General features: G+C 53.2%; 8 protein-coding genes across 8 annotated transcripts; 5 read left to right on the plus strand and 3 right to left on the minus strand.

Annotated features, from left to right (window-relative positions):
• Nucleotides 1-20: 20 nt before the first annotated feature.
• Nucleotides 21-1798, minus strand: HMPREF1120_02629 (uncharacterized protein). Its single transcript, XM_009156674.1, has 3 exons — nucleotides 1516-1798; nucleotides 1070-1461; nucleotides 21-1000 (listed from the first exon to the last, which is right to left on the minus strand). Exons 2-3 carry the CDS (start codon nucleotides 1157-1159, stop codon nucleotides 818-820), a joined length of 273 nt encoding a protein of 90 aa, XP_009154922.1. The 5' UTR covers nucleotides 1160-1461; nucleotides 1516-1798; the 3' UTR covers nucleotides 21-817.
• Nucleotides 1799-2035: 237 nt separating this feature from the next.
• Nucleotides 2036-2647, plus strand: HMPREF1120_02630 (uncharacterized protein; the record flags this gene model as incomplete). The annotated part of the gene is made up of 2 exons (XM_009156675.1): nucleotides 2036-2434; nucleotides 2498-2647. The coding sequence occupies 2 exons, from the start codon at nucleotides 2036-2038 to the stop codon at nucleotides 2645-2647; spliced, it is 549 nt and encodes a 182-aa protein (XP_009154923.1).
• A 903-nt stretch (nucleotides 2648-3550) lies between these two features.
• HMPREF1120_02631 (ribokinase) lies at nucleotides 3551-9597 on the minus strand. The gene is made up of 3 exons (XM_009156676.1): nucleotides 9070-9597; nucleotides 5444-9013; nucleotides 3551-5383 (listed from the first exon to the last, which is right to left on the minus strand). Exons 2-3 carry the CDS (start codon nucleotides 6336-6338, stop codon nucleotides 5115-5117), a joined length of 1164 nt encoding a protein of 387 aa, XP_009154924.1. The 5' UTR covers nucleotides 6339-9013; nucleotides 9070-9597; the 3' UTR covers nucleotides 3551-5114.
• On the plus strand, nucleotides 3669-4965 carry HMPREF1120_02632 (uncharacterized protein; the record flags this gene model as incomplete). The annotated part of the gene is made up of 2 exons (XM_009156677.1): nucleotides 3669-4075; nucleotides 4524-4965. The coding sequence occupies 2 exons, from the start codon at nucleotides 3669-3671 to the stop codon at nucleotides 4963-4965; spliced, it is 849 nt and encodes a 282-aa protein (XP_009154925.1).
• A 21-nt stretch (nucleotides 9598-9618) lies between the features above and the next one.
• Nucleotides 9619-14144, minus strand: HMPREF1120_02633 (uncharacterized protein). Its single transcript, XM_009156678.1, has 2 exons — nucleotides 11589-14144; nucleotides 9619-11532 (listed from the first exon to the last, which is right to left on the minus strand). Exon 1 carries the CDS (start codon nucleotides 13575-13577, stop codon nucleotides 12966-12968), a length of 612 nt encoding a protein of 203 aa, XP_009154926.1. The 5' UTR covers nucleotides 13578-14144; the 3' UTR covers nucleotides 9619-11532; nucleotides 11589-12965.
• HMPREF1120_02634 (uncharacterized protein) lies at nucleotides 11313-12487 on the plus strand (the record flags this gene model as incomplete). The annotated part of the gene is made up of 2 exons (XM_009156679.1): nucleotides 11313-12363; nucleotides 12420-12487. The coding sequence occupies 2 exons, from the start codon at nucleotides 11313-11315 to the stop codon at nucleotides 12485-12487; spliced, it is 1119 nt and encodes a 372-aa protein (XP_009154927.1).
• A 528-nt stretch (nucleotides 14145-14672) lies between the features above and the next one.
• Nucleotides 14673-17264, plus strand: HMPREF1120_02635 (carnitine O-acetyltransferase; the record flags this gene model as incomplete). Its single annotated transcript, XM_009156680.1, has 2 exons — nucleotides 14673-17082; nucleotides 17143-17264. 2 exons carry the CDS (start codon nucleotides 14673-14675, stop codon nucleotides 17262-17264), a joined length of 2532 nt encoding a protein of 843 aa, XP_009154928.1.
• A 1014-nt stretch (nucleotides 17265-18278) lies between these two features.
• On the plus strand, nucleotides 18279-22946 carry HMPREF1120_02636 (jumonji domain-containing protein 2; the record flags this gene model as incomplete). Its single annotated transcript, XM_009156681.1, has 3 exons — nucleotides 18279-18584; nucleotides 18666-18781; nucleotides 18842-22946. The coding sequence occupies 3 exons, from the start codon at nucleotides 18279-18281 to the stop codon at nucleotides 22944-22946; spliced, it is 4527 nt and encodes a 1508-aa protein (XP_009154929.1).
• Between the last annotated feature and the right edge of the window lie 252 nt (nucleotides 22947-23198).

Genomic DNA, 23198 nt, shown 5'->3' on the forward strand with positions numbered 1-23198 from the left:
AAGTTCCGGTCACTTGTCGGTCTTTTTTTTTTTTTTTTTTTTGTTGCCTTTTTTTGGACGCTGGGCAACGCCGGCAATATGTGAATTTGTGCTAGGGCGGCGAAGCAAAGCGGTCAGGGGAGCAAGGCGTTAGAGAAGAGGCACTGCATTTCGGTTATTTGTCTATCTACATGGGATTTGCGATAAGATGGATTTTACAACTGTAGTATTCGAGCGAGTTTCCGTGTACATATAGTTGTTGTATCCGCAGTGGACGACGGCATGGATCAGCATGAGAGACGGGACCTGTACATGCTGCACTGTAGCCAGGGAGTTTGAAGCTATCAATGATCTACGAACCTATACCGACAGGTAGTAGCCATCATTAGTATTCTTGCCCAACGTGTGATCTGACCATGGGCTCAGCTCGTGAAGTCTCGACCGTCTCGATCACGAACCCGCATCGCGACCATTGAGGGCCAGGGGAAAGGGGTCATGTCTCAGGTGCTCACTTAGTTGTTCTCTACAGCAACATCTTGTCGGGTACAGTACTAGTATTCTGGTCTGTTGTTTCAAATTATCTTTCATTCCGATTTGCGACAGCTGTGCCGAAAATAGTCTCCATCTCTTCACCTCGTTTCGGAGGTTCATGATGGAGACGGAGTGGGCAGGTGGTGTGTATACACATACATCCAAGGCCCCTCTGAGTATCCTTGTTCAAAAGGCATGCTCAGGCATGTTGACATCAATGCCATATGAACCGCCATATGTTACAGCCCGACTGGCGACCCCCAAAGACATCGATCGATGACCAGTCGTGACTCAAGTGTTGGGTTCTTTATTGTCGAACTTCCTTGTGTTGTCCGACGCTCTTGGGCTCATGGCCGCCCTTTCCGCTGCCGGTGTGGCCCTGGAGTCCCCGGCTTCCACCCCCGCTGTGAGTCTCGTCATGACTCTCTTTCAAGCCCTCGGGCAGCGGTGCGGTCTTGTGGGACCGTGAAACGTCGGATTCTGAGGTTGGCTGCAACCGACGGGTTAGCTCAATATTCGGCAATACTGTTGTGCTGTTTCTCATGTTGGCTTGTGTTACCTTTCCATCCCCGTGGACAATGTTGTGGCCGGCCTCCACGGCGTTGTCGGACTGTGGGACACCGTTGTCGTACTCTGCTCCTCGAGGCATTTTGATGGTTGTTGTCTTGTCTTGTGTTGTTTTGGTGATGTGTTTGTGGAATGAAGATGGAGTTGCAACGTCCCTCAATGGTTTATTCAGTTAGTTGTATCTGGCAGAGAGAAATGCAGTCGATTGGACTTGTCGAAGTATGTATAGTACCTACCAAGTAGGTCGTATTCACGTTTCGTGACGACGTCATCGGACCCAGCGTCACGAGCCTCTCGGATCTCGATGTTTCTAGCAATGTGCTGCTGCTCTGATTGGCTTGGGCGATGCCGGAGCCGAAGCGCAGCCGGGGGAGGAGAGGAGCCCTTTGCACGTCAGCATGAAGTCACTGGCAGTGGTGGATTCGCAGCTGCAGGTACAGGCTACGGTCGATCATGGAAACATTTGACGCGCTCCGGCCCCTCGAGGCAAGATTCGGGCTCACGGCCAAACTGCGGGCACAGCGAGGATGCAGCACAACGACAATCAGCCACAACACTTTGCAACTCGACCAGACTGCCTTCTCTCCATTTGATCAATATTGTACAATGTGCTCCTGGCCTGATAGAATGGTGTATCATCCATGCATGTCCAACGCTATAATGACAAGCACACAAACTTTGTCTGCCCAACCATGCCACGTGTCGCAATTGAGTCACCGCGACTGGCACTGCAGGAAAGATGGAACCTCTCTTCAAGTTGTTACCCTTTCTACGCCTGCTTCAGCATTTGCTTCAGTTGCTGTTCAATCTCACCCATAGCATTGTTACCTGAACTTCAATCCTCGTTCATTCACTTCTCCACTGACTAGAAATTTTCCTCCTTCAAAATCCTACCTGGAAAGACTGACTCTGCAGCCGACCAGTGCTCGACTTACCTCACCCACGAACGTAGTTTCCAATGTCTTTCCGAACAGTCACGGTGCAAGGGGCTACGATTGCGGCAGTTTCAAACATCCTCGCCCAGGGAATCACTGTCTACCAAAAACGAAGCCTGTCCACCCTTGACCCAGCCGCGTTCCTGCAATTTGTCGTCCTGGCCATCATTTCCACTCCGCCCAACTACGAATGGCAGCTCTTTCTGGAGAGGAAGTTCCCCAGCACATACAAGAAAGATATTAGCAGGTCGCACGAGAAGAAGGACGGTGAGACCAAAGAACAGCTGTCGGTTCGCAACACGATCGCAAAGTTCGTCCTAGACCAAACGGTGGGAGCTATACTCAACACCATTTTCTTCATTGCCATGATCAACCTTCTAAGGGGTGTAGGCTGGAGCCGGGCTCTCACGGCGGTGGAAAAAGTAAGGACTTCTGTGGACGGATTCTTGGCCGTTGAGAAGATATGCTGACGAAACGTCCCAAAGGATTTCTGGCCCATGTTTATCGCTGGCTTTAAATTCTGGCCTTTAGTCAGTCTGGCAAATCTGATCTTTGTCCCGGTCGAGCAGCGCATGCTTGTGGGGGGACTGGCTGGACTCGTCTGGGGAATCTATGTCAGCTTGCTCGAACTTTGAGCAGAATAAGGCTTCGTAAGGTGCCTATCTCGATATCGGACGACCCACGCTACCAGAGCGGCAGCACAGCCATGGTCTCCAATGTGGTCCAGCAGTACCTGACATAGCGGCATTGGTGAAGCGCGTGTGTTGACTTTCATCGCCACAGACGCCACAAGACTTGCGCAAGTGGGAGTTCCATTAGAGTCCAACCGGCCACATCGTGCGGTTCGCTCCCCAATGATGCTTGATGCACTCCTCAGAACTACGCCGACGCAAGGTAGATCAGGCAGTACGGCATGTGGTGGGGGATAGATCCAGGCTGTAGCCTGGTAGTGCAATAGGGAGAGTGCAACAGTATATGTTTGTTGCGCTTAAGCGGTCATTACTCTCAAAGTTCTTCAGCCTCGTGGTCGACCCTAGATGGTAGAGACTTACACAGAAGACACACGTAGTAGAAGTCGAAACACCGAACACTTCACTTCGCAGAATTCTTGGTGTTCCCATTTTTGCAATTTTTTTGATCTGCGTCGTAAGATCCGTCTTCGTTGCAACAAATACGTTTCCGGCGCTCGCGGTGTGGACAAGCGAAGAACCGAGGTCCAATGTGCAACTGTAAGCAAACTTCCCCACCTCATTCCACGCTCACCACGGATACGTCCGGGGTAATATATCACATATTACAGCAATAGGTACACTTCTCTCAGAGGCACGGGCTCTAAGACTGCGAAGCAGGAGAGGAGCTACCTAGAAACCAAACGAATAGCACACCGGACATCTCGGTCGTGGAAAGGTAACTTGAAGGGCGCGGAAGCCTACCTAGGATTCGGATTCTACCCTCCCGACCTCGGTTATATGAACCTCGACATCAACAGTCCTTGAGACTTGAAAAACAACATCTTGCAGCATCTACTGAGACTCAGACTCCGTTGTCTACATCATCAACCACCATATATTGACCGTCCCGGCATCAGACCGCACTATTATTACCAGTTTCCGGCAGTTTACAATAGTTTCACGAAGCACCGGCAGAACAAACACCATGTCTTCCACCAAGCCCGAAATCCCTCCGCCGCCCTCGGACCCATCGGTCCTTCTGTCCTATCCAGCCCCGTTCGTGCTTCTAGTGACCATCAACCGCCCGAGACAAATGAACAGCATCCCCTACCCTATCCACTGGCACCTCCATCGAGTTTTTGAATGGTTCGACAAGGAACCCACGTTGCGCGTGGCGGTCATCACGGGCGCCGGACCAAAGGCCTTTTGCGCCGGCCAGGACTTGATCGAGCTGGGGAAACGCGACCCCAAGGTTCTTGAGGAGAAACCGTACTTGGGATGGCATCCGACCTCCGGGTTTGGTGGGATCAGTCGCAGAGTCGGCAAGAAGCCGATTATTGCGGCGGTTAATGGGTTTGCGTTGGGTGGTGGCTTTGAAATTGTTTTGAATTGGTGAGTTGATATTAACTCTTCTTATAAGTGATGCGTCTCGTCGTGATTTCATGTCACCATGGATGGCATTGACTTTGCTTGGTCGGTGGTTTCCCTGGGTGTTATCTATCCCTTCAAGTTGTCGTGCATTGGTCTGGCCCCTGCTCCGTCAGTGCAGTGCTTCTTTTGGCTGCTAGGCGCGGAGTTGTTCTGCCTGCTCATTCTTATGCCCCTTGTCCCTACAGACGTGCCCACCATAGGGGGTCTCACCCTCTGCTCGTGGAGCGGAGTGCATTGTCGCTTGTCTCAAGTCTATTGTCCTCCTTTCCATCTGCTCGAGGGCTTTGAAGATCTCAGATGATCATGTCTTGCTACATTTCACCACCACCACTACTCCACAACCCTCTCTTCCCACTACAGTCAGGCCCCATCAAACAGGATTCTCTAACCAACTACTTCTTGTCTACAGCGACATGACAGTCGCCTCTCCCACGGCAACATTCGGCCTCCCCGAAACCCTGCGCGGCATCTACGCCGGCGCCGGCGGCCTTCCCCGACTCGTGCGCAACGTCGGGCTCCCGCTGGCCTCGGAAATCAGCATGTCCGGCCGCACGCTCTCGGCCTCTGAGGCCCTCCAGTACCAGCTGATCAACAAGATCTCGAAATCCCGCGAGTCGTGTGTCGACGAGGCTGTGGAACTAGCGAAAAAAGTAGCCGACATCAGTCCCGATGCCATTGTAGTCACGCGCGCCGCACTCCGCGAAACGTGGGAGACGGCCAGTGTCGAGCGCGCGTACCAGTTGGTCGAGGAGCGGTATAAAAAGGCCTTGGTGGAGGGCGAGAACTCCAGGGAAGGACTGGCTGCTTTTGCGCAGAAGAGGAAGCCGGTTTGGGTTCCTAGCAAATTGTGATTGAAAAAGCGGAACCACCTCCAGAAAAAGGGAGAGAAAATGAGAGAACCGCTCTGTTGTCGGGCGCATGTACTGGACATATCATCTATATATACAATCCAACCCGCCTCCAGGACTAGGTCGAAACTAAGAAGTATGGATAGAGTGCTTTATAATTCGTATCCAAATGGAATACTCTCCATAGCCCCGTCTCGTTGAACGCATTTGGCAGCTGCCTGGTTCGCCCGTGTCACGGCCGACTGCACATCAAAGCTGGCCAAGTCATTGCCACTGTCGTTCGGGGAGCCACCAGAAACATGTCGAGCGAGCGCCGTGGCCAGGTACCCGACAAACGTGTCTCCGGCGGCCGTGGTGTCGACGACCTTGGGGACTTTGACTGCTGGGACCAGACCTCTTTGTGTCTCTTGTTGCCTTGTTTCTATCAACGCATCAGAAATGTTCGATGGATTCGCGCTTTCATGCAAGGCTGCACACTTACCTTGGCTTCCATGTGTAGCGGTAGTAGTAGTAGCAGTAGTAGAGGATGAGTAATACACGCCGCGGGAACCGAGCGTCACGACAACGACCGAGATGGCCGCAAGATCATGCAGTTTCCCTGTCAAACGGTCGAGGTGCGCCTCATCCAGATCCTGCTCAGAAGCAGGCACATCGTCGACTGTCGCGGCGAGTTCTTGGACCACCTTGAACAGTAACAAACATTCCGTCTCGTTGACGACCAGCACGGCCAAACCGCGAAGGGCATCGATGGGGATGCCGTCCGGAAACACGGGGGCCGGGTTGAAGACGACGCAGGTTTTGCTCTTCCTCTGCCCTAACGACGCCGAATTGTTGTTGAAGCGGTGAAGCAGCGCCAGGACCGTCGACCGAGGAATCTCGCCTTGCATGACGACCACGTCTGGATCGTTATCGTCACTGGAAGACAACACGAGCTGTTTTCCGTTTTGCGCTTGTTGCTCATTGCCATCGTCCGTTACCACGCGATGATTCGCCCCCGGAACCACCAGGATCCGATTCTCACCATTCGACCCCTCGTCGACAATGATGGTCGCCGTGCCCGTTTGCACGCCTTCGATCTCGGCCACGCCCGTCGTGCTCACCCCGCCGGCCTCAAGCGTCGGCTTCAGCAGGGTCGCGTAGTACGGGTCGCCGTGGCCCACGGCTCCGATCATCTCGACCGTCACGTCTTGGTGGGAGGAAGAAATAAATGCCGCTTTGCCGCAGGCCACGGCTTGGTTGGCGCCTTTGCCGCCGGCGTGCACTGTCATTGAGGTTGCTTGGAGTGTTTCGCCGGGCCCGGGGACTCGCGGCGTCCGGGTCACGAAGTCGATGTTTAGTGAGCCAACCACTCGGATCACGGGTTTGCGCGTCGCCATGATGGACGAAAAGTGTAGACTCTCTGCGAAGCGTGAAGCAGATATAGGTTGGTTATCAGGGGTGCCAATGACTCGGGCTCCTTTGACACGGCGCGGGAAGCCTACCGTGGAATCCCTTCACAGCCTTCTCGTCTTGCGAGATCCGATCGCGAAAAGGTTCGCTGTTCTTTTCTTGTAGTAGCTGGGATCGACGATATTCCCACACTTGAGTTTCACGGTATGACGATATCACAATCTCAAAATAAATATATGCCCAGAGGTGTAGAGGTTTTCGTCCGCAGACGCGCGTGTCAACAATGATTGTTCGGTCCGTCTGAATATATTTCGTGAGCTCCCGCCGCCGGGCTGCCGTAGCACCTCGTGCACAAAAATACACGTTTCTCTTCCTCAAGTGATGGGATGCAAATGTGCTGAAAGATTTTTCAGACTCTTGTGCAAAGTGTCTCCTCTACTATGTTACATGCAACAACCAAAGCGGATTTACTTTACACACAAAATCCACCGGGTCAGATGATGTCATATGATCAAGCACAAAGCTGAAGCACATACGACGTTGTAGTTACCAAAAGGTGTTTTCAGATCTGAACGCGACTGAAGAAATTTACAAAATATTCGAGCCAGTTTCCATCGTATGTATGTCGACATGACCTCAGCTCATATCGAACGCCAAATATCGTATCTTGAGATGAAAAAAGGGAGAGGGCCTGGCATGAACGGAACATCAAACCTCCTGTTCGTCCGCCTCTCTAGGAGAGTATACAAATTTACAAGATTATATTTGCCTGGTCAAAGTCAGCAGCACTGTAGCTATTGCCAGCCGCCTCCTGTCCTGGGAACCCTCTTGCTCGACTTACTGGCTCGCAAAACCTGTCGGACACAGAGTTGTTCGCAACACGAGTCCACGACTCGGACGCCGGATTGCGAGCCTCCACGTCGGCCAGGTTGTCAAGGATGGGCAAGCGGCGCCCTTTGCAAACGACTCAGGGTTACTAGTTGTGACGAGAACCTGCGCGCTTCAGGGGAACTGCATTTTCGGGCCACGACCATGCTGATGAAGCCCCAAGGAATGCTGGCTAAGTGTTGCCCGAGTCCGATCCGTAGCCTGTTGCATATGTCGAGCGAGACCTGGCTTATCCCTAGAGTATAGCCCTACTGCACAGGTCAAGCTCGTTCTCCGTTCGACGTGTCGATAGGAAACACGTCGCGCGATGGTCAAGTGTTGAATCCAACATTTCACCACTTTTGGTACTGACCAACGGTGAAGACAGGCAAACAAAACCACGGTAGAGTGCGGCCCCAAATGTGCAACATGCAGGAGATGTAGCAGACTGAACTCACATGAGTGAAAAACAACAACATGCAGCCCACATGCATGCTCAAACAGCATGCGGCTTGGGGAGTTCTGGAGATTGATCGCCAAGTAGCCTGGTTCAGACATACTCTGTCACAACTGGGCCATGGCCTGCATTCAGCGTTGCACAGATTGCATGTAGGTTCAAGTTGGTGTGGTGGCTGATGGTTAGTACTGCCCATGGTACGTCTGCGATTCCTTATTCATGGGGGCCTGGGATATTCCAGGTAATCCTGTGGCAAAGGGTCTGTAGAAACTCCTCCGCCATAGCGGCAGGGTGGTTCAGGTCTCGGGAATGCCGTGCTCAACACATGGCCCGGCCTCCAGCAGTGTTGCCCTGCGTGCAGCTGGCAGCTTCAATCAGCCTGGTCAGGATGGGTTGGTTATTCTGGGGCAATGTCTCCTCGGATCATGTCATGACCTGCAGCGAGTTTGCCAGAGAACAGCATTCAGGTTGCAACCGCAGATGACTCAACAGAAGCGGCGTCCGCGGTTGCTGGAGGTTGAATCGTAACACCAATCTAGGCCGACGAGCCCTTCAGGAGGTCGGTCGGTCTATGGACCACAGTCAATGCTCTTCTCTTGCCGGAGAAGCCACCACGAAAAGCAAACGGGATTCGAAGCCCCATGACGCTGAGACAAGGGCATGTGGTTTCGAACGTCAAGTCTCGCAGTCGACTGCTAAGCCAATTGGAATAGGAAGTCGCTTCGACTGAAGCTTTTTGAGGTAGGGTTAACAGGAACAGCGCAATACACCGCAAAGTGATGTGGCCAGCGAGCGGGGTGTAACGAGCGTGGTAATGAATGAGAGTGACACTGAGCAACGAGGGGCGCATTCGTGTCCTTATCGACTCTGAAATTTTCAGACGGCTCTCCTGGGCCGGGCTGATTTAAAACTCCGTGGTTGCGCTGCATCTACTCGCCTGCATGTCGCCACCAGACAGTAAGGGACAGGTAGTTATGATAGGTTGTGAATTGAGGAGACAACAGATTAAAAGTTTGAAAACTCTGAGCTTTTGTCCTTACTCCTGAATATGTCGTCGTCACCATCCTCTCGAGTCGAGGTTCTCCAGGTTTCTGTCAACACAATTTGCACCAGGGGATCAAAGACCCGTAGGGGCAAGGACATTTCGTCCTTTTCAAAGAGCAGCGCCATAAGTTTCACAACTTCTTCCCCATACCCAGTCTTCACCAATCCAGCGGGGCCTTGCAGCCAAAGGACCGGGTTGAGAGACCATTCATTGCCTTCAAGAGGCCCGAGGCGGCCCTTCCATATCCACGAAATGGCCAGGTACCGGACGCGAGAGGATCTGGCTGGGGAGGACTACACGGTCAATATCATGAGCCAACAGTCTGGACTCCCTTCCCATTGTTCCCTACCATTGCCCGCAAGGCTGGTATTGGAGCAGATACTGAAGTAAGGCGCGGCCAGCTGGGATCGTACGGGAGCTGAGTGAGTAGATGCGGTGGCCTGGCCTGGCCTCGCGGCGTGGTGCTCTGTGCGTGTCCGCCACCATGTCACTGCCTTTTCGACACAGATTCTTCGCAGGCGGCCCAGCTGGACGGATGTGACAGGTGAAACAGGCTCGTGAAATGCGCAGATTGGAGAAGGATTGCTCAAGGCTGCACTTGCAAGCCACGACCAGGAAGGCTGGTCAAAATCTCATATACCCGCTCCAGTGCCTTACTAGTATGGACTTGATTTGCCAAAATACCCACATCAATAATGACCGTGCGGCGATGAGAGTTGAGTTGCAGGGGGCTGGCGAGGGGCAAGACGCGCGCAGGTGGCCACTGCAGCAGCCTTGAACTCCAGAGGACCACAGGCACCAGTTGAAGTTTTGAGAGCCCGCTGAAGTAAATCCCCGAGCGCAGGCCAAGTAGTGGCAGCACTAAACACCACCAACCGCAGTAAACCAGCTTAACAGTGAGGAGAGATCCGGCAACTGAACCGTTTAGCGAGCAGCTACTGGTGCTGGCCCTGCACCGCTCAACACTTTGCAACCAGTGCGCCTGCTCAGATATCGTCGTCATCCACTTCAAATTGATCTACAAGGTAAGGCATACCAGGTGCGTGAGGTAGCTTGCAATACTGGTTAGTACAGGAGTGTGCTACTAGTTGTCCTGGGTACCCTGCCATTGCAGTATTGGGTTGTTTCACCAGCCTTGTGTCGGTCGGTCCCTATCCGACTTTGGTGGCCGAGGGGTCAATGCGCAGTGCCACGATGTGCCGTCGCAGGAGGGAACACCGCCGCTGTCCACAGCCAAAAGGTCGAATTCCAACCGGCGTCTCCCTGGCCTGGCCGACCTGTACACTGTGTCTTGCTCAGCTGCCATGTCAACAAATTCTTGTAAGCCAGGCCATCATGTGGTATATCAAGGCAACATCATTCCTGGCAGGACTGCACCGGACACTCGCAAGCGGCCTGGACCATGGCAAAGCCACCCGCCAGACCAGAATGAGACGAGATTCCGTCCCTCCTCACTGCATGGCGACGAGTCAGTCCAAACAGAAACCTCATGAACCTCCGTAGAGCCCGTTAAATTGCACGTCGTAGCCCGCTCTCCTCTTGGTCTGTCTGCCTTTGTGTCCGCTTGCTCAGTCGATCCGTCTTCGCTTCAGTGTGCGCCAGTCCGCTCTCTTCAAGTTTCTGCCATTTTCCAGCATCCAGCCTCTCCTTTGCCTTTGTCACCTGTCCCAGAGGCAGCGGACCCTTGTTGCGTCGATACACTGAGTGTTTCAGTGCAGATCGTCTGGCCCGATTGCCCCTCACGATCGCGGTCGGTGACGAATCCTTGGATCTTGTTAGTGGCCCCCACAGCGCCGACAGTAAGCATCCCAGCCCTGGCAGGACTCGGAGTTGAGTTTGAGGCTGCCCCAAACTGGCCCTGGAATTGCTCGATCCAGTTAAGCTCCAGGTACCGGACGTTCATCCTTTAACTAAGATTGCGTGCAGGGGACGATCCCGCCAGGCTTAAACTACCCGTTCCGGGCTCCACTGGGCTTGACGTCGCCCCCGGCCGCTGAATCTGGCCTCGAAGCCACACCACCGGCAGACAAAGAAACCTCAACGCCGTACCAGGAGTATACAGCTCGTCGGAGTGAATATTAACTTCACTCCTGGCACCTCGTTCTTGTTTTCCCTTCCTTCACCATCGTCGTCCGCTCTCTCATCAGTCCTTCCTTAGGCCCAAGTGCCATTTCACTTCTATCCTCGGCCAGTCTTCACTCTCTCAGACGAGTCCCAATCAAGCCACCTTTTTCTCCAAAAGCACGGTCCGTGACCGCGCTAGTTCAACTTCAGTCCGTGCCCTTGGTGCAAACGCGACAGCAACAGACCAGACCAGCTCTTTGACCAGAGCCCGCCACACTGTGCTTCCAGAATTCTGCCTCACCTGGCGTGACGATCAGAAACTCGGGGCAACAACCGGACACAGCTTCACCCAGCCGACTCACGAATCCCACGTAACCAGCTGCCCGGTGCACTGTGATTCCTGCCACCTTCTGGTATCAAATAGACCTCGACACAGCCTTCATCAAGTTCAGTTCTATCACACAAATCAGTCTATCGACACTCCAAATCAATAGATCAAGCCATTGAGTCGATAGTTCTCCAAGCATCATGAAAGCATCAATCTGCGCCGTTGCCGCGGCCTGCGCCGGCTTAGCGGCCGCCACTCCTTTTGACAAGCGTGCATTGGTCACCACCTACGAGTGGGTGACCTTGACTGTCACCGTCACTGGTTCTGAGCCAGCGGAGACAGCCGGTGCCTTTTTTCAATCCAATGCAGGTTCTCTTGTCCGATCCGATACACCTGCATCTTCTGTTCAAGCCGCCGTCTCTGCAGAAGCTACTGTTACTTCCTGGGGATCAGGCTCATGGGGAACAGGCTCTCACCGATCGGGCTGGGGCTCAGGTTCTGGTTCTGGTTCTGGTTCCGGCTCTGGTTGGTGGGGTGCATGGCGATGGTGGAACTCTGGCAGTGATGGCAGTGGTACTGCGGTTGCAACAACATGGGACAGTCAGACAGCGATTGCGACAATCACTCAGACCCAGACGCCTGCTGTTTCAACCATTCAACCAACGACTACGTCTGTCGTGATCCCTACCTATGCCACTCCATCCTCCTCATCCTCCGCATCAGCTGTTGTATCTACTCCCAGTGCCCGCGCAAGTGCCACTGCCAGTTCCATTTCTACCCCCAGCTCGTCGACTTCATCGGCTCTTTCGGTCTCTACCTCGGTCTCCTCGGATTATCAGCAAGGAATTCTGGACTCTCACAATATCCATCGCCAAAACGCCTCCGTCGCCAACCTGGTCTGGAGCGATAACATGGCTTCCATTGCTGCTCAGATCGCAGCCAGCTGTGTCTATGCCCACGACACCTCCACTGGTGGTGGCGGCTATGGCCAGAATATTGGCGCCGGTGCTCCTCCGTCCGACATCCCTGCCATGATCACCAACGAGATGTACAATGGAGAGATCAACTACTACCCCGCCTATGGTGTTGAACCAGACATGAGCAACTTTGAGAAGTGGGGTCATTACTCGCAGATTGTCTGGAAATCCACCACCTCCGTGGGATGCGCAACCCAATACTGTCCCAATGGCCTGGCCAACGTTGGGAGTGGTGTCAGCCCATACTTTACCGTTTGTAACTACAGCCCCGCTGGTAAGCTTTCCCTTCCCTCTGATTCATAGTCTGATTTTTGCTGACCCGTGCCTCAGGGAACTTTGGCGGCCAATATGCTGCGAACGTGCTCAAACCGAAGGGCTTGCCCACTGTGACTCTTTAACGCTTGAAAGTCCTTTTTTGACGACTTGACGACTCCTTAGGTTTTCTTGGAGAAATCAACAGGAGGCAGGGAATTGTCACCTTTGACGGCGTTGGAAAAATTGCATGATGCTTGTGGCAGAGCGCCCGCACGATACCAGCAGTGTTCAAGGGTTTGCATTCCCCCCGCAGGCTGGGGAACGGCGCAACGTTTTTTATTTTCTCGTTCTTTTCTCATTCAAAGGACTGATCCTCTATGCGAGAGGAGATTGTTTGACAGGATCTTTTTTCTCTTCTCGCGAGCATGTCGACTCACACCTCACTAAATGGACCGACCATCTGGGATACGGGGTGGGATGATCACAGCCTCGCACATTTTATTCTTGACCTGGGCCATTGATTGGAGGACTTCAAAATTGGAGGAGAAAGGACAGAGCGGGCCAGAATCGAGTCTGTAAAAAGGACCCTGGAGCCTACATGTACAATAGCATTTCGAATATTCATCGGCATTCGTGGTCCCATTTTTTGCTTCTGCCAGTAATGGACAGTCCTAACGTGCGGCTTTCGCCTTTCGCCAATGCAGGCTGCCCACAATGACTCACATCGCAAAGGCGAACTGAATGTGACAACATCAGCAACCGTACTTTCTTAATATTGTTTACCGTGTAGTTACAAGGCCCAGGTTCAAAGTGGTGGCAACCCGCTGCGTTCCGTCCTGCCAATGGGCGATTCTCGGAAACTTGAAGAGTAGAGTTGGTTGCTTCTAGTTCTCTCATGTCTCTCCACTTCTTCCACCTGTAAGCGAACCCCGTCACGCCGCCTACGGAGCCCCAAGCTTGAGCTTGTCCCCGGGTTCTTTTCATCCACCGCAGGCGGCGGCAGGCTCCGATCAGCACCAATACTAGCACCAAGGCGGCAGCCCTCGCGGAGAAATGGAAGCGCCAACCATCCCCGGAACGCAGCTCATCCAACCATCCCGGCGCCCCTCGAAGCCATTCCCTACGCTCAGATTGGCCAACCCTCCGCTTTCCGATCGACCGTCGCTCGATTCTCGGCCAGACACGATCGACGGCCAAGCTGCGACTGTGACTGCACGGATGGACTTGAGACATGGCTGTGCTGCGGACGGGACTCTATGAACTGTTGTTGCAAGAGAAGGCCGGTGTATCATCAGGAGATGAGTGCGAGTTCCAGAAGCCACAAGAGATTGTTCCATGCTGCTCCCCGATTGAGGACATAAATCCAAGAGGAAGCCGACAATCCGCGATCTCGAACAGATTCCCCATTCCAAGTGCAAGTGTACTATTTACCAACCGCGCCCGCTAAGTACGTCACGCGGCCACTCGATCGAGTCTGGTGCTTGGAGAAGTGCGAAGGCCATTCTCATCAGTGCTTGAAGAGCTTGTATTGATGCCCGCAGCCGCAACTACAGAAAGAAGCCTTCCTTTCCTACGCATGTTCCGACATCTATCAACGCGGGGGCTGCTATTATATTGCATGCAGCACTGAATCAGAGCAGATTGACTCGAGTGCAGCCAGTATTACCCTTCTGCGGGCGGTGATTCGACCTCGGCGAAGCGACTCCAGAGCTTAAGCCGCTTCCAGTGTGACGACCCAAAACTTGAACCGCGCCGACGCACTTTGGCTGTTTGGGTACGTGCAACCTGTTTCCTTTCCTCCGAGACTCCTGCCACGAACAACCAACCCACTGCATCACGTCCATCTTTGTCGCTTGCTCTGCCCTTCTCCCCGTCTACTTGGGATCCATCTCCATTGCGAAATGCTCCGCTTGTCGTCTGACGCGGAGGGCCGCGGAGAAGCCCTGCCGTCACATGTGCTGCGTCCAAACCGCAAGCCCGCGTCCTGCCCCATACTTGACAACAAGCAGGTGGTATGGATCTGTGATTGATGCCATGGTGCAACTGACCAGACCCCTCCTGACGGGATGATCTTTGGTCCTCGCGAATCCAATTTATCCAGGCTGCATTGCCCCTCCAGCTCCTCGTCGTGTTGTTCTGATTCTGCCTTTGTTTTCATCACGTCCAGCACTTTTCGTCGTTGGCTGCCTCCTCTACAGTGCAAGAGATTTACACCCCCATGCCGTCTTATTGCTTGTACGATTGTCATTACTTCTACCGCACCGCTCTCCGCCTCCTGAGCGTTGCTACGCTGGTGGCAGCGCTGTACGCATGATCCAAATATTAACCATGCCGTCCTCGGTCACAGGAACGAGATATTTCACCCGCCCCAAGTCTATCGACGAGACATTGAACCTTCCGGTCAACCAGAACAAGGCCGACATGGCCCCGGCTCAAGATGAGCGGTCGCTCCAGGCGGCCAGAGACGTCAAGGATTCATATACCAAGCAAGAGCAGGAACCTCTGGCTACAACCAAGGAGACGACAAAGCAAGGCATCACATTTGCCGCGCAGGACAAGCTGCCGAAGCTGCCCATTCCCGACCTCGAATCGTCTCTGAAGAAATACCTGGACGCCTTGGCTCCACTGCAGTCGCCCAACGAGCACAACGAGACCAAGGCGGCCGTCAAGGAGTTCTTGGAGCATGACGGCCCAGAGCTGCAAGAACGCTTGAAGAAGTACGCCACCGGGAAGACAAGTTACATCGAGCAATTTTGGTATGATTCTTACCTCAACTACGACAACCCTGTGGTGCTGAACCTAAACCCTTTCTTTTTATTGGAAGATGATCCGACACCAGCACGAAACAACCAGGTCACCCGAGCAGCCTCTCTGGTGGCATCGGCACTATGCTTTGTGCGAGCGGTCAGAAAGGAAGAGCTTCCCCCAGATACATTGAGGGGCACGCCGCTGTGCATGTATCAGTACTCGCGCTTGTTTGGCACTGCCCGAGTGCCGACCGAGAATGGGTGTGTTATCGGCCAGGATTCAGATTCCAAGCATATCGTGGTTGTCTGCCGCGGCCAGTTCTATTGGTTCGACGTACTGGACGACAACAACGACGTGATCATGACGGAGAAAGATCTTGCAATCAACTTCCAGGTGATAGTCGACGATGCTGAACAGATCCCCATCCAGGAGGCAGGCAAAGGCGCCCTTGGGGTTCTGACTACGGAAAACCGCAAGATCTGGTCAGGCCTCAGAGATTTCTTGACCAGGGAAGAAAGCTCAAACAACGCCGAATGTCTTTCCATGGTCGACTCGGCCTTGTTTGTCGTCTGCCTTGACTATACCGAGCCTGCGGATGTCTCTCAACTCTGTGGTAACATGTTATGCGGTACAAGTGAAGTCGTCAGGGGCGTCCAAGTCGGCACCTGCACAAACCGATGGTACGACAAGCTGCAAATCATCGTCTGCAAGAATGGCAGTGCCGGGATCAATTTTGAACACACTGGCGTGGATGGCCACACAGTCCTCCGCTTTGCGAGCGATGTCTACACTGATACCATACTGAGATTTGCAAAGTCCATCAACGGACAGGCCCCGACACTGTGGACCAGCCAAAGTCCCGATCCTTCAAAGCGAGACCCGGAGAGCTTTGGGGATGTCAGTACCACTCCACACAAGCTGGAATGGGACATGACGCCAGAGCTGCAGATTGCCCTACGGTTCGCGGAAACGCGTCTAGCTGATCTGATCAACCAAAACGAATTTCAGACATTGGACTTTGCAGGTTACGGCAAGAATTTCATCACGTCGATGGGCTTCTCACCTGACGCGTTCGTGCAAATGGCATTCCAAGCTGCTTACTATGGCTTGTACGGCCGGGTCGAGAATACGTACGAGCCGGCCATGACGAAGATGTTCTTGCATGGTCGAACTGAGGCCATTCGGACGGTGACTGACGAATGCCTCAACTTTGTCAAAACCTTCTGGGCAGACACAGCGCCGCAGAAGAAGGTGGACGCATTGAAGGCTGCCACGCAGAAGCATGTTGCAATCACCAAAGAATGCAGTAAGGGCCAAGGGCAGGACCGCCATCTGTACGCGTTGTACTGTGTATGGCAGCGCAAAGTCAACGACGAAGGAGCCGAGGCAGCCAGCACAACCGGCTTTAGTTCCAATGGGTATTCGAGTCCCACGGACATGAGTGATGTTGGTAGCCCCAAACGGCTGAGTAACGAGATCTCGCCCAACGGTCGTTCTCGCGCTGGCACGGACGCCAGTGCCAGTCGCTCGCCTGGCCCTCAATTCCAGCAGCACATGCCGGCTCTTTTTGCCGATCCTGGATGGGAGAAGATCAACAATACCATCTTGAGTACATCCAACTGCGGAAACCCATCTTTGCGACATTTCGGGTTTGGTCCAGTCTCCGGCGACGGCTTCGGCATTGGCTACATCATCAAGGATGATTCCATCTCAGTCTGTGCCAGTAGCAAACATCGGCAGACCAGACGCTTCGTAGACAGCCTGGAGTCATATCTGAACGAAATCCGACGATTGCTTAAGGCCACCAAACCCAGAGACAGCGCCGCTGGCAAGTCGACTCGAGCCAGAGAAGCCGAGGCGAAGGCTAGCAAAGATGGACGACTCAAGTCTCGCGGCCGCATCATCAAGTCGGAGGGGCCCAAGCTCGATGGAACTCAGACGCCTGCGAGCATGGATACAGCCGAAGTGGAGGATGATGGTTTGGGCGGATGTAAGTTTCTATTTCTCTTCCCTGATCTTCATACAATGTTACTGACTTTCAATGTGACAGACGGTTTCTTCGACGCGGGTATGCTGTTGCAAGCCCTGAAGAAGGAACAAGCCAAACCCGCAGACCAGATCGCACAGAAGAGAAGGACAGTGGGAAAGAAGTTGGCCTTGACAGAGTACTGAGAATGGGCTGTATAGTTTGCACCACTCGTTACGTCTCACCATATTAAGGTGGGTGTTTTTGGCGGTTCGATGGAATTGTGATCTATAGCGGGATAACAGCGAGAGGGCAATCGCTCTGAAGGCTCCCCGCCCTTGGGGATATACCTAGGTACATAGGAAAATACCATGATGAGTGCCATGGTCTGTAAAGCTGTCAACCAACAGGGTGTTCTACGTGCCTGGATCGATAAGAGAGCCAATCATGAGCATATTGTCAGTAGTATGTACAGTACCTCCCTAGGTAACTTTGGATATACTCTGAGACGAGCCACCGCCGCTGTAATCGTTCATTTCTTCAAATTGTTGCGATATGACTATGTTGATGCCAGATTTTGTGTACTATGTATGAGAAGTCTAGTTGAATATGGCCATCTGTGAGTGAATATTAAGGGTAATAGCAATAATGTACTTTCGGGGTCCAAGAAGAGGCTCAAGTGCAAGCGCAGGCGGAACGTGGCAGTAGTGACATTCATCAGGCTGCAGGTGCAGTCCATGGCCTGATGTCAAAGGACCCTGTTTACCCTGTGGCGTGATTTGCACTTATCGCGACCTTGTGCATCTTAGTGACTAGCGGAATGCTATTTCGGTACTAGCGAGGTGGCATAGCTGCTCTTAGTCGCGGCCTCTGATATGTCGAGCCAAGAGTCACCGACCAGAACAGGCCTAGCGCAGATCAGAGACATTCAACCGGAGCAGTTCAGCGGCAGTCCTAGCACCTCTCAGTCCGCAGTCCCTTGTGGCAGCCTCGACTACGCTGAACCGACTGCGACCCTCGATGCAGACCTACCACCACCACTACCACGACATATCGGCGACAACAATCACCACTCTAGCACTGTCCAAGGTCGTGGCGGGGGTCTGCGACGTCTTCGTTGCTGCTCGCTCGATGCACCTTGCGACGTTCTGAGCCTGCTTCGAGTCCATACCTCTCGCCACAGCCCGTTCCCCCGACCACTCCCTCTCCACCCGTTCATCATGGCTACAACAGCCATGCCTACCCTCCCCGGCCACGACGGGCTCGGTGTCGGCGCTCTCGACAAAGACGACATTGTCCCCGACACCCTCCCTCCCCAAGTTCACACTCCTCCTATCACCGATGAAGCGAGCCATAAAGACGATGACGCAGCCTCGAGTTCCTCCCTCTCCGATCTCGGCGACGACCTGGATGAAGAAGAGAATAGGATGAGGTTTGAAGAAGCAGCACGCGCTGGCGCGGAAGCCGAACAATACTCTGAAGTCAAGCCTGATCGCTACGAAAATGGCGTCCCAATCTTCACTCCGGTACGCGCTGCCCTCACCAGGCCAATGCTGTGACCAGGGCCTTGTTCATGTGGGAACAACACCGACTAATACGCCTCACAGACAATGGAGCAATTTAAAGACTTCCAACGATATGTAAAGGGTGTAGACCCTTTCGGCATGCAGTCCGGCATCGTGCTGATAGATCCCCCCGAAGAGTGGTACGTTGCTTCTCTACAGTTGGCGCACCCACATACTGGCATTAAGTTCACAGGTAACGGATACTGATGTCGTTGCAGGAAGCGTGCTCGAAAGCCTTTGGATGAATTGGTCAAGACGATCAAGATCAAAAATCCGCTGACCCAAGAATTCCATGGTGCGCAAGGCATCTACACACAGCGGAACATGGAGAAGATGCGGTCTTACAACCTCCCCCAGTGGAAAGCGCTCTGCGAGCAGACAGAGAATCAGCCACCCGCGCGACGGGGCGAGAAGCGTCTGAACGCCGACAAACTTCTGGGCAGAGGAAGCACAAGAGCCCGGAAATCTGAAGTATCGGCCACCCCAGAACCCTGCAAGGGAAGAGCAAAGTCCAGACCGATCAAACAAGAGCCAATTGAGCATGGTTCGACGTTACTTGCACCTCCTACTCCTACGAGTCCCGAGGTCAAGCCCTCCGCCCTAGAAAACGAGGAGACAGAGGACGCACCTACTCAACCGGCCGATCCAACTCCGACGAAGGGTAAGGGGGCTCGGAAACCCGGCAGACCACGAGGCCGCCCGGCCAAGTCTACCACCAAGAAAGAAGCCGGCAATAAGGGGGCGGAGACGACTGTTGCCGCTCGACGATTGAGGAATGCTCGTGAAGCGAACGATGAAGTGGATGAGGAGCTTTTCCGGGATTTTGACTATCGAGTCTACGATCATGACCAATGGACCGCGGAACGCTGCGATGAGCTGGAAGACAAGTACTGGAAGAGTCTCAACTTCAGCAACCCGATGTACGGTGCAGACATGCCTGGATCTCTATTTGACGATGATACGAAGGAATGGAATGTCGCCAAGTTACCGAACCTGTTGGATCTCCTAGGTGCGCCCATTCCAGGCGTCAACACGGCATACCTGTACCTTGGGATGTGGCGTGCTACGTTTGCCTGGCATCTGGAAGATGTGGACCTCTACAGCATTAACTACATTCACTTTGGTGCCCCAAAGCAGTGGTACAGTATTTCGCAAAAGGATGCGCCGAAATTTGAAGCTGCTATGAGGTCTTTGTGGCCAACGGATGCGAAGAATTGTGATCAGTTTCTGCGCCACAAAACATACCTCGTCTCCCCATCGATCTTGAAGTCCAAATTCGGGGTCCAGGTCAACAAGGTCGTCCACCGCGAAGGCCAATTCGTCATCACGTTTCCAATCGGCTACCATTCGGGCTACAACTTGGGGTACAACTGCGCCGAATCTGTCAATTTCGCCATTGACAACTGGTTGCAATATGGCAAGACAGCTCGCAAGTGCCGATGCGAGTCTGACAGTGTCTTCATTGATGTGGACTGGTTCATGCGAAAAATGAACGGTGAGCCGAGTCCTGAGTATGAAGAGGTCGAAGTTACCGACGACGAAGACGAAATCGACGAACCCACGGATCTGCCAACGCCGCCGAGTAGTGATCGTGGCAAGAGCAAGATGCCGCAGAAGAGAAAGCGTGCAGCGAAGGAACTGGGACCGAACAAAAAGGCAAAGAAACTCGTCAAGATCCGCAAAGTCAGCAAGAACCAACCCTGCTGTTTGTGTCCCAACGATTTCCCCTGGGAGGAACTGCTACCCACAACGCATGGTCAACGAGCACATCGTACTTGTGCCTTGTACACGCCTGAGACGTATATTGCCAATAAAGATGGCAAGGAAATGGTGTACAATGTGGAGAACATCAGCAAAGCACGCCTGGAACTCAAATGCTATGAATGTCGCCAGAAGAAAGGATCATGCTTCCAGTGCTCTTCAGCCAAGTGCACCAAATCATACCATGCTACCTGTGCTATGCAGGCTGGCGTCCAGGTTGACAGAGGAGAAATCGCTGTCTGGCATGATGGGGTGGAATATCGAGATATTGGCTTTGACTGGAGATGTCGTCTGCATCGTTCCATCAAGCGGACGAGGATCACCAGTGAATTGTCGGCTTGCAACCACGCAAATAGCTGCTGGCAGAATGCAGACTTCCGTCAGTATCTGTACAATATCAACGGAGGGGATTTGATCCAGTTTCAAGCAACTAACAGCGATGACATTGAGGCCGGACTCGTCATTGCACCATACGACGAAGGTCAATACTCGGTCTTGGTCAAGATTATCCCAGACCTGAAAGTTGTTAAAGAAGTCGAACCTACATCAATCCTCTTTGTCGACAGTGCAACTTCATGTCTGCAAAAGCCTTCAGCGAACGCCCTCGATCTACCTGAAGATCTGCAAGGCATGACTGCTTCGTTGCCCGAGTCCACTGAGAAAAAGCCAAGTGCTGGAGATCCCTTCACTGAGGAGCCAAGGACAGAATGGGCCGAATTTGCTTCTGCCGAGCCTCCTTTCAATAAAGACCAGAAAGCTGTTGATCTTTCCAAAGACAAACAGGTGTGGCTTTATCTCGGTGAATCATCAACTGAGGCAAAAGCTCAATATATGGCGGACCCAGCGAAACGGACGCATGATCCAGCTTCCAACTTTTTGGATGTGGTGGCTCCCGCGAAAGCCATTATGGCACCACCTCCACAGCCGAAGCGACTGTCTCTTACTACTTCACAACCGGTGACTGATGTGGCTGCTAAAAAGGCCAGTCTAGGAAATAACAGACAGAATCTTCCCGCCCCTCGGAATGCTACTCCCAAGACGCCGGGAACATTTAGTGGGACCACGCACGACCTTACAATGAACAGCAATCCGAGCAAGATGCTTGATGTGAAGCCTGCTCAGATCAAGCCTTCACAATATCGAGATCTTGTCGCGGGTCAGGAAGCACGTCTCAATGAGCAAGCCAGGATTCTACAGCGACAACAGGCCAAATCTCAACAGCTTGACGCTGCGGACCGATCAAACACCGGGCCTCAGAAAGCGATTGGCATTGGCCAAGACGCAGCCCAACAACAGAGACAGTTCCAACGAGGCACGCAACATGCTAAACATATGAAGGAATGGTCTACCGATCCCTCGCTCCCGTCGCTGGGGAAAGCTTATCCTGACTATCAGTTCACTGAGTTCCACCCTAACCTGCCAGCTGGCCATTACGATGCTCCTTCGATGATGAACACGAATACACCCCAACAGCAGTATGAATATGGCAATGAATGGATGAATTCGGGTGATGTCAATCGGAGACTGAGTGGTGGGCCACGACAGAATCTGGAATATCATTCAGGGATGTCGTCCCAGTATGGCCGCTCTGCATCACCAGCTACCACACCATTTCCGGCCTTTGTTCAGCAACCGCAACTTCAGTACTTATTCCAAGGGCATCAACCCCAGAACAATGGAGCCAACAATGCCTACCTTCAAGCTTCGCCCATGGAAAGTATCCGGGCTGCCGCAAGTCACCCACCGCCGCCTCCGCCATCGGCTGAGGTTGAGCGTCAACGACGTATTTCCAATCCCGCTTATCCCTTCAAGAGTCCTGATCAGATCAAGGCTCAGAAAGAGGCGGAGAAAAAGTCTCCACCTGGGAGTCGACCCGGCAGCTCATACATGCTACCCAGTCCAAGAATGCAACACGAGTCCTATCTGCAGTCGAACCCCGCAGCAAGTTCTGTGCAGGCTCTTGATCCTCAGAATCCGCCCCAGTTCATCAATCCCAATGCCACACAGATTAGTCCTCCTGGTACGAGCGCCGGTCGCAGATCCGATCCCACCGGTGGCGGTTTCTCTGGGCTAGGTGTACAATCCACAATTGATATGAAGAACAGTCCCACCGTTGCCATGGACGTGGATTTGGCTCCATTTCCGGCTAACTATGTTCTCTCGGGAAACGACATGCGGAACCGCTCGACATACGACCCGTTGAGCAACGTCAAAGCTTTTCCACAGCACAAGACCCGGGCGCCCGAGCCGCCAATGGCTCCAGCTTCCCGTCAATTACTTGAGAGCTTGGAGAAACGACCGTTGGGTCCAAACGGGCTCTTGATCAACGATCGGCCTATCCCACACCAGTTGACCGAGTGGCAGGAAAGGGGAGGGTTCTGGGGTCGTGTTGCAGGTTATTACATTCAGAAACACCAGAGTTCTGCCACCGTGTACAAGTCGCCATTTGCCGTGATGGCGGCACGAGGCAACGAAGGCACCCTGGCCCAGAGATACTACAACAGTCTGGAACCGGAGCAACAAGCCAAGATTGATGAATCGCGACGAGCCAAATCATGCTGAGTGAAAGACGAATTGAAGTGAAGCGATTGAATGAATAAAGGAACGAATCAAATTGCATGGCATGGCATTGCAGGGGATGAATGCATGATTGAGTATTGGAATAACGAAGGTTTGATGGCGGTGCCCTGGCGCAAGACGAGATACCCAAGGCATGGTACCTGGTATGAAAGACCGGGGACAATGCGTGCATGTTGTGTATGCACACAGCGATATGACACGATGGGCGATTGTGAATGAATGTTAGATGTCGCA

Source organism: Exophiala dermatitidis, assembly GCF_000230625.1.
Source record: "Exophiala dermatitidis NIH/UT8656 unplaced genomic scaffold supercont1.2, whole genome shotgun sequence".
NCBI classification, from domain to species: Eukaryota; Fungi; Ascomycota; class Eurotiomycetes; order Chaetothyriales; family Herpotrichiellaceae; genus Exophiala; species Exophiala dermatitidis.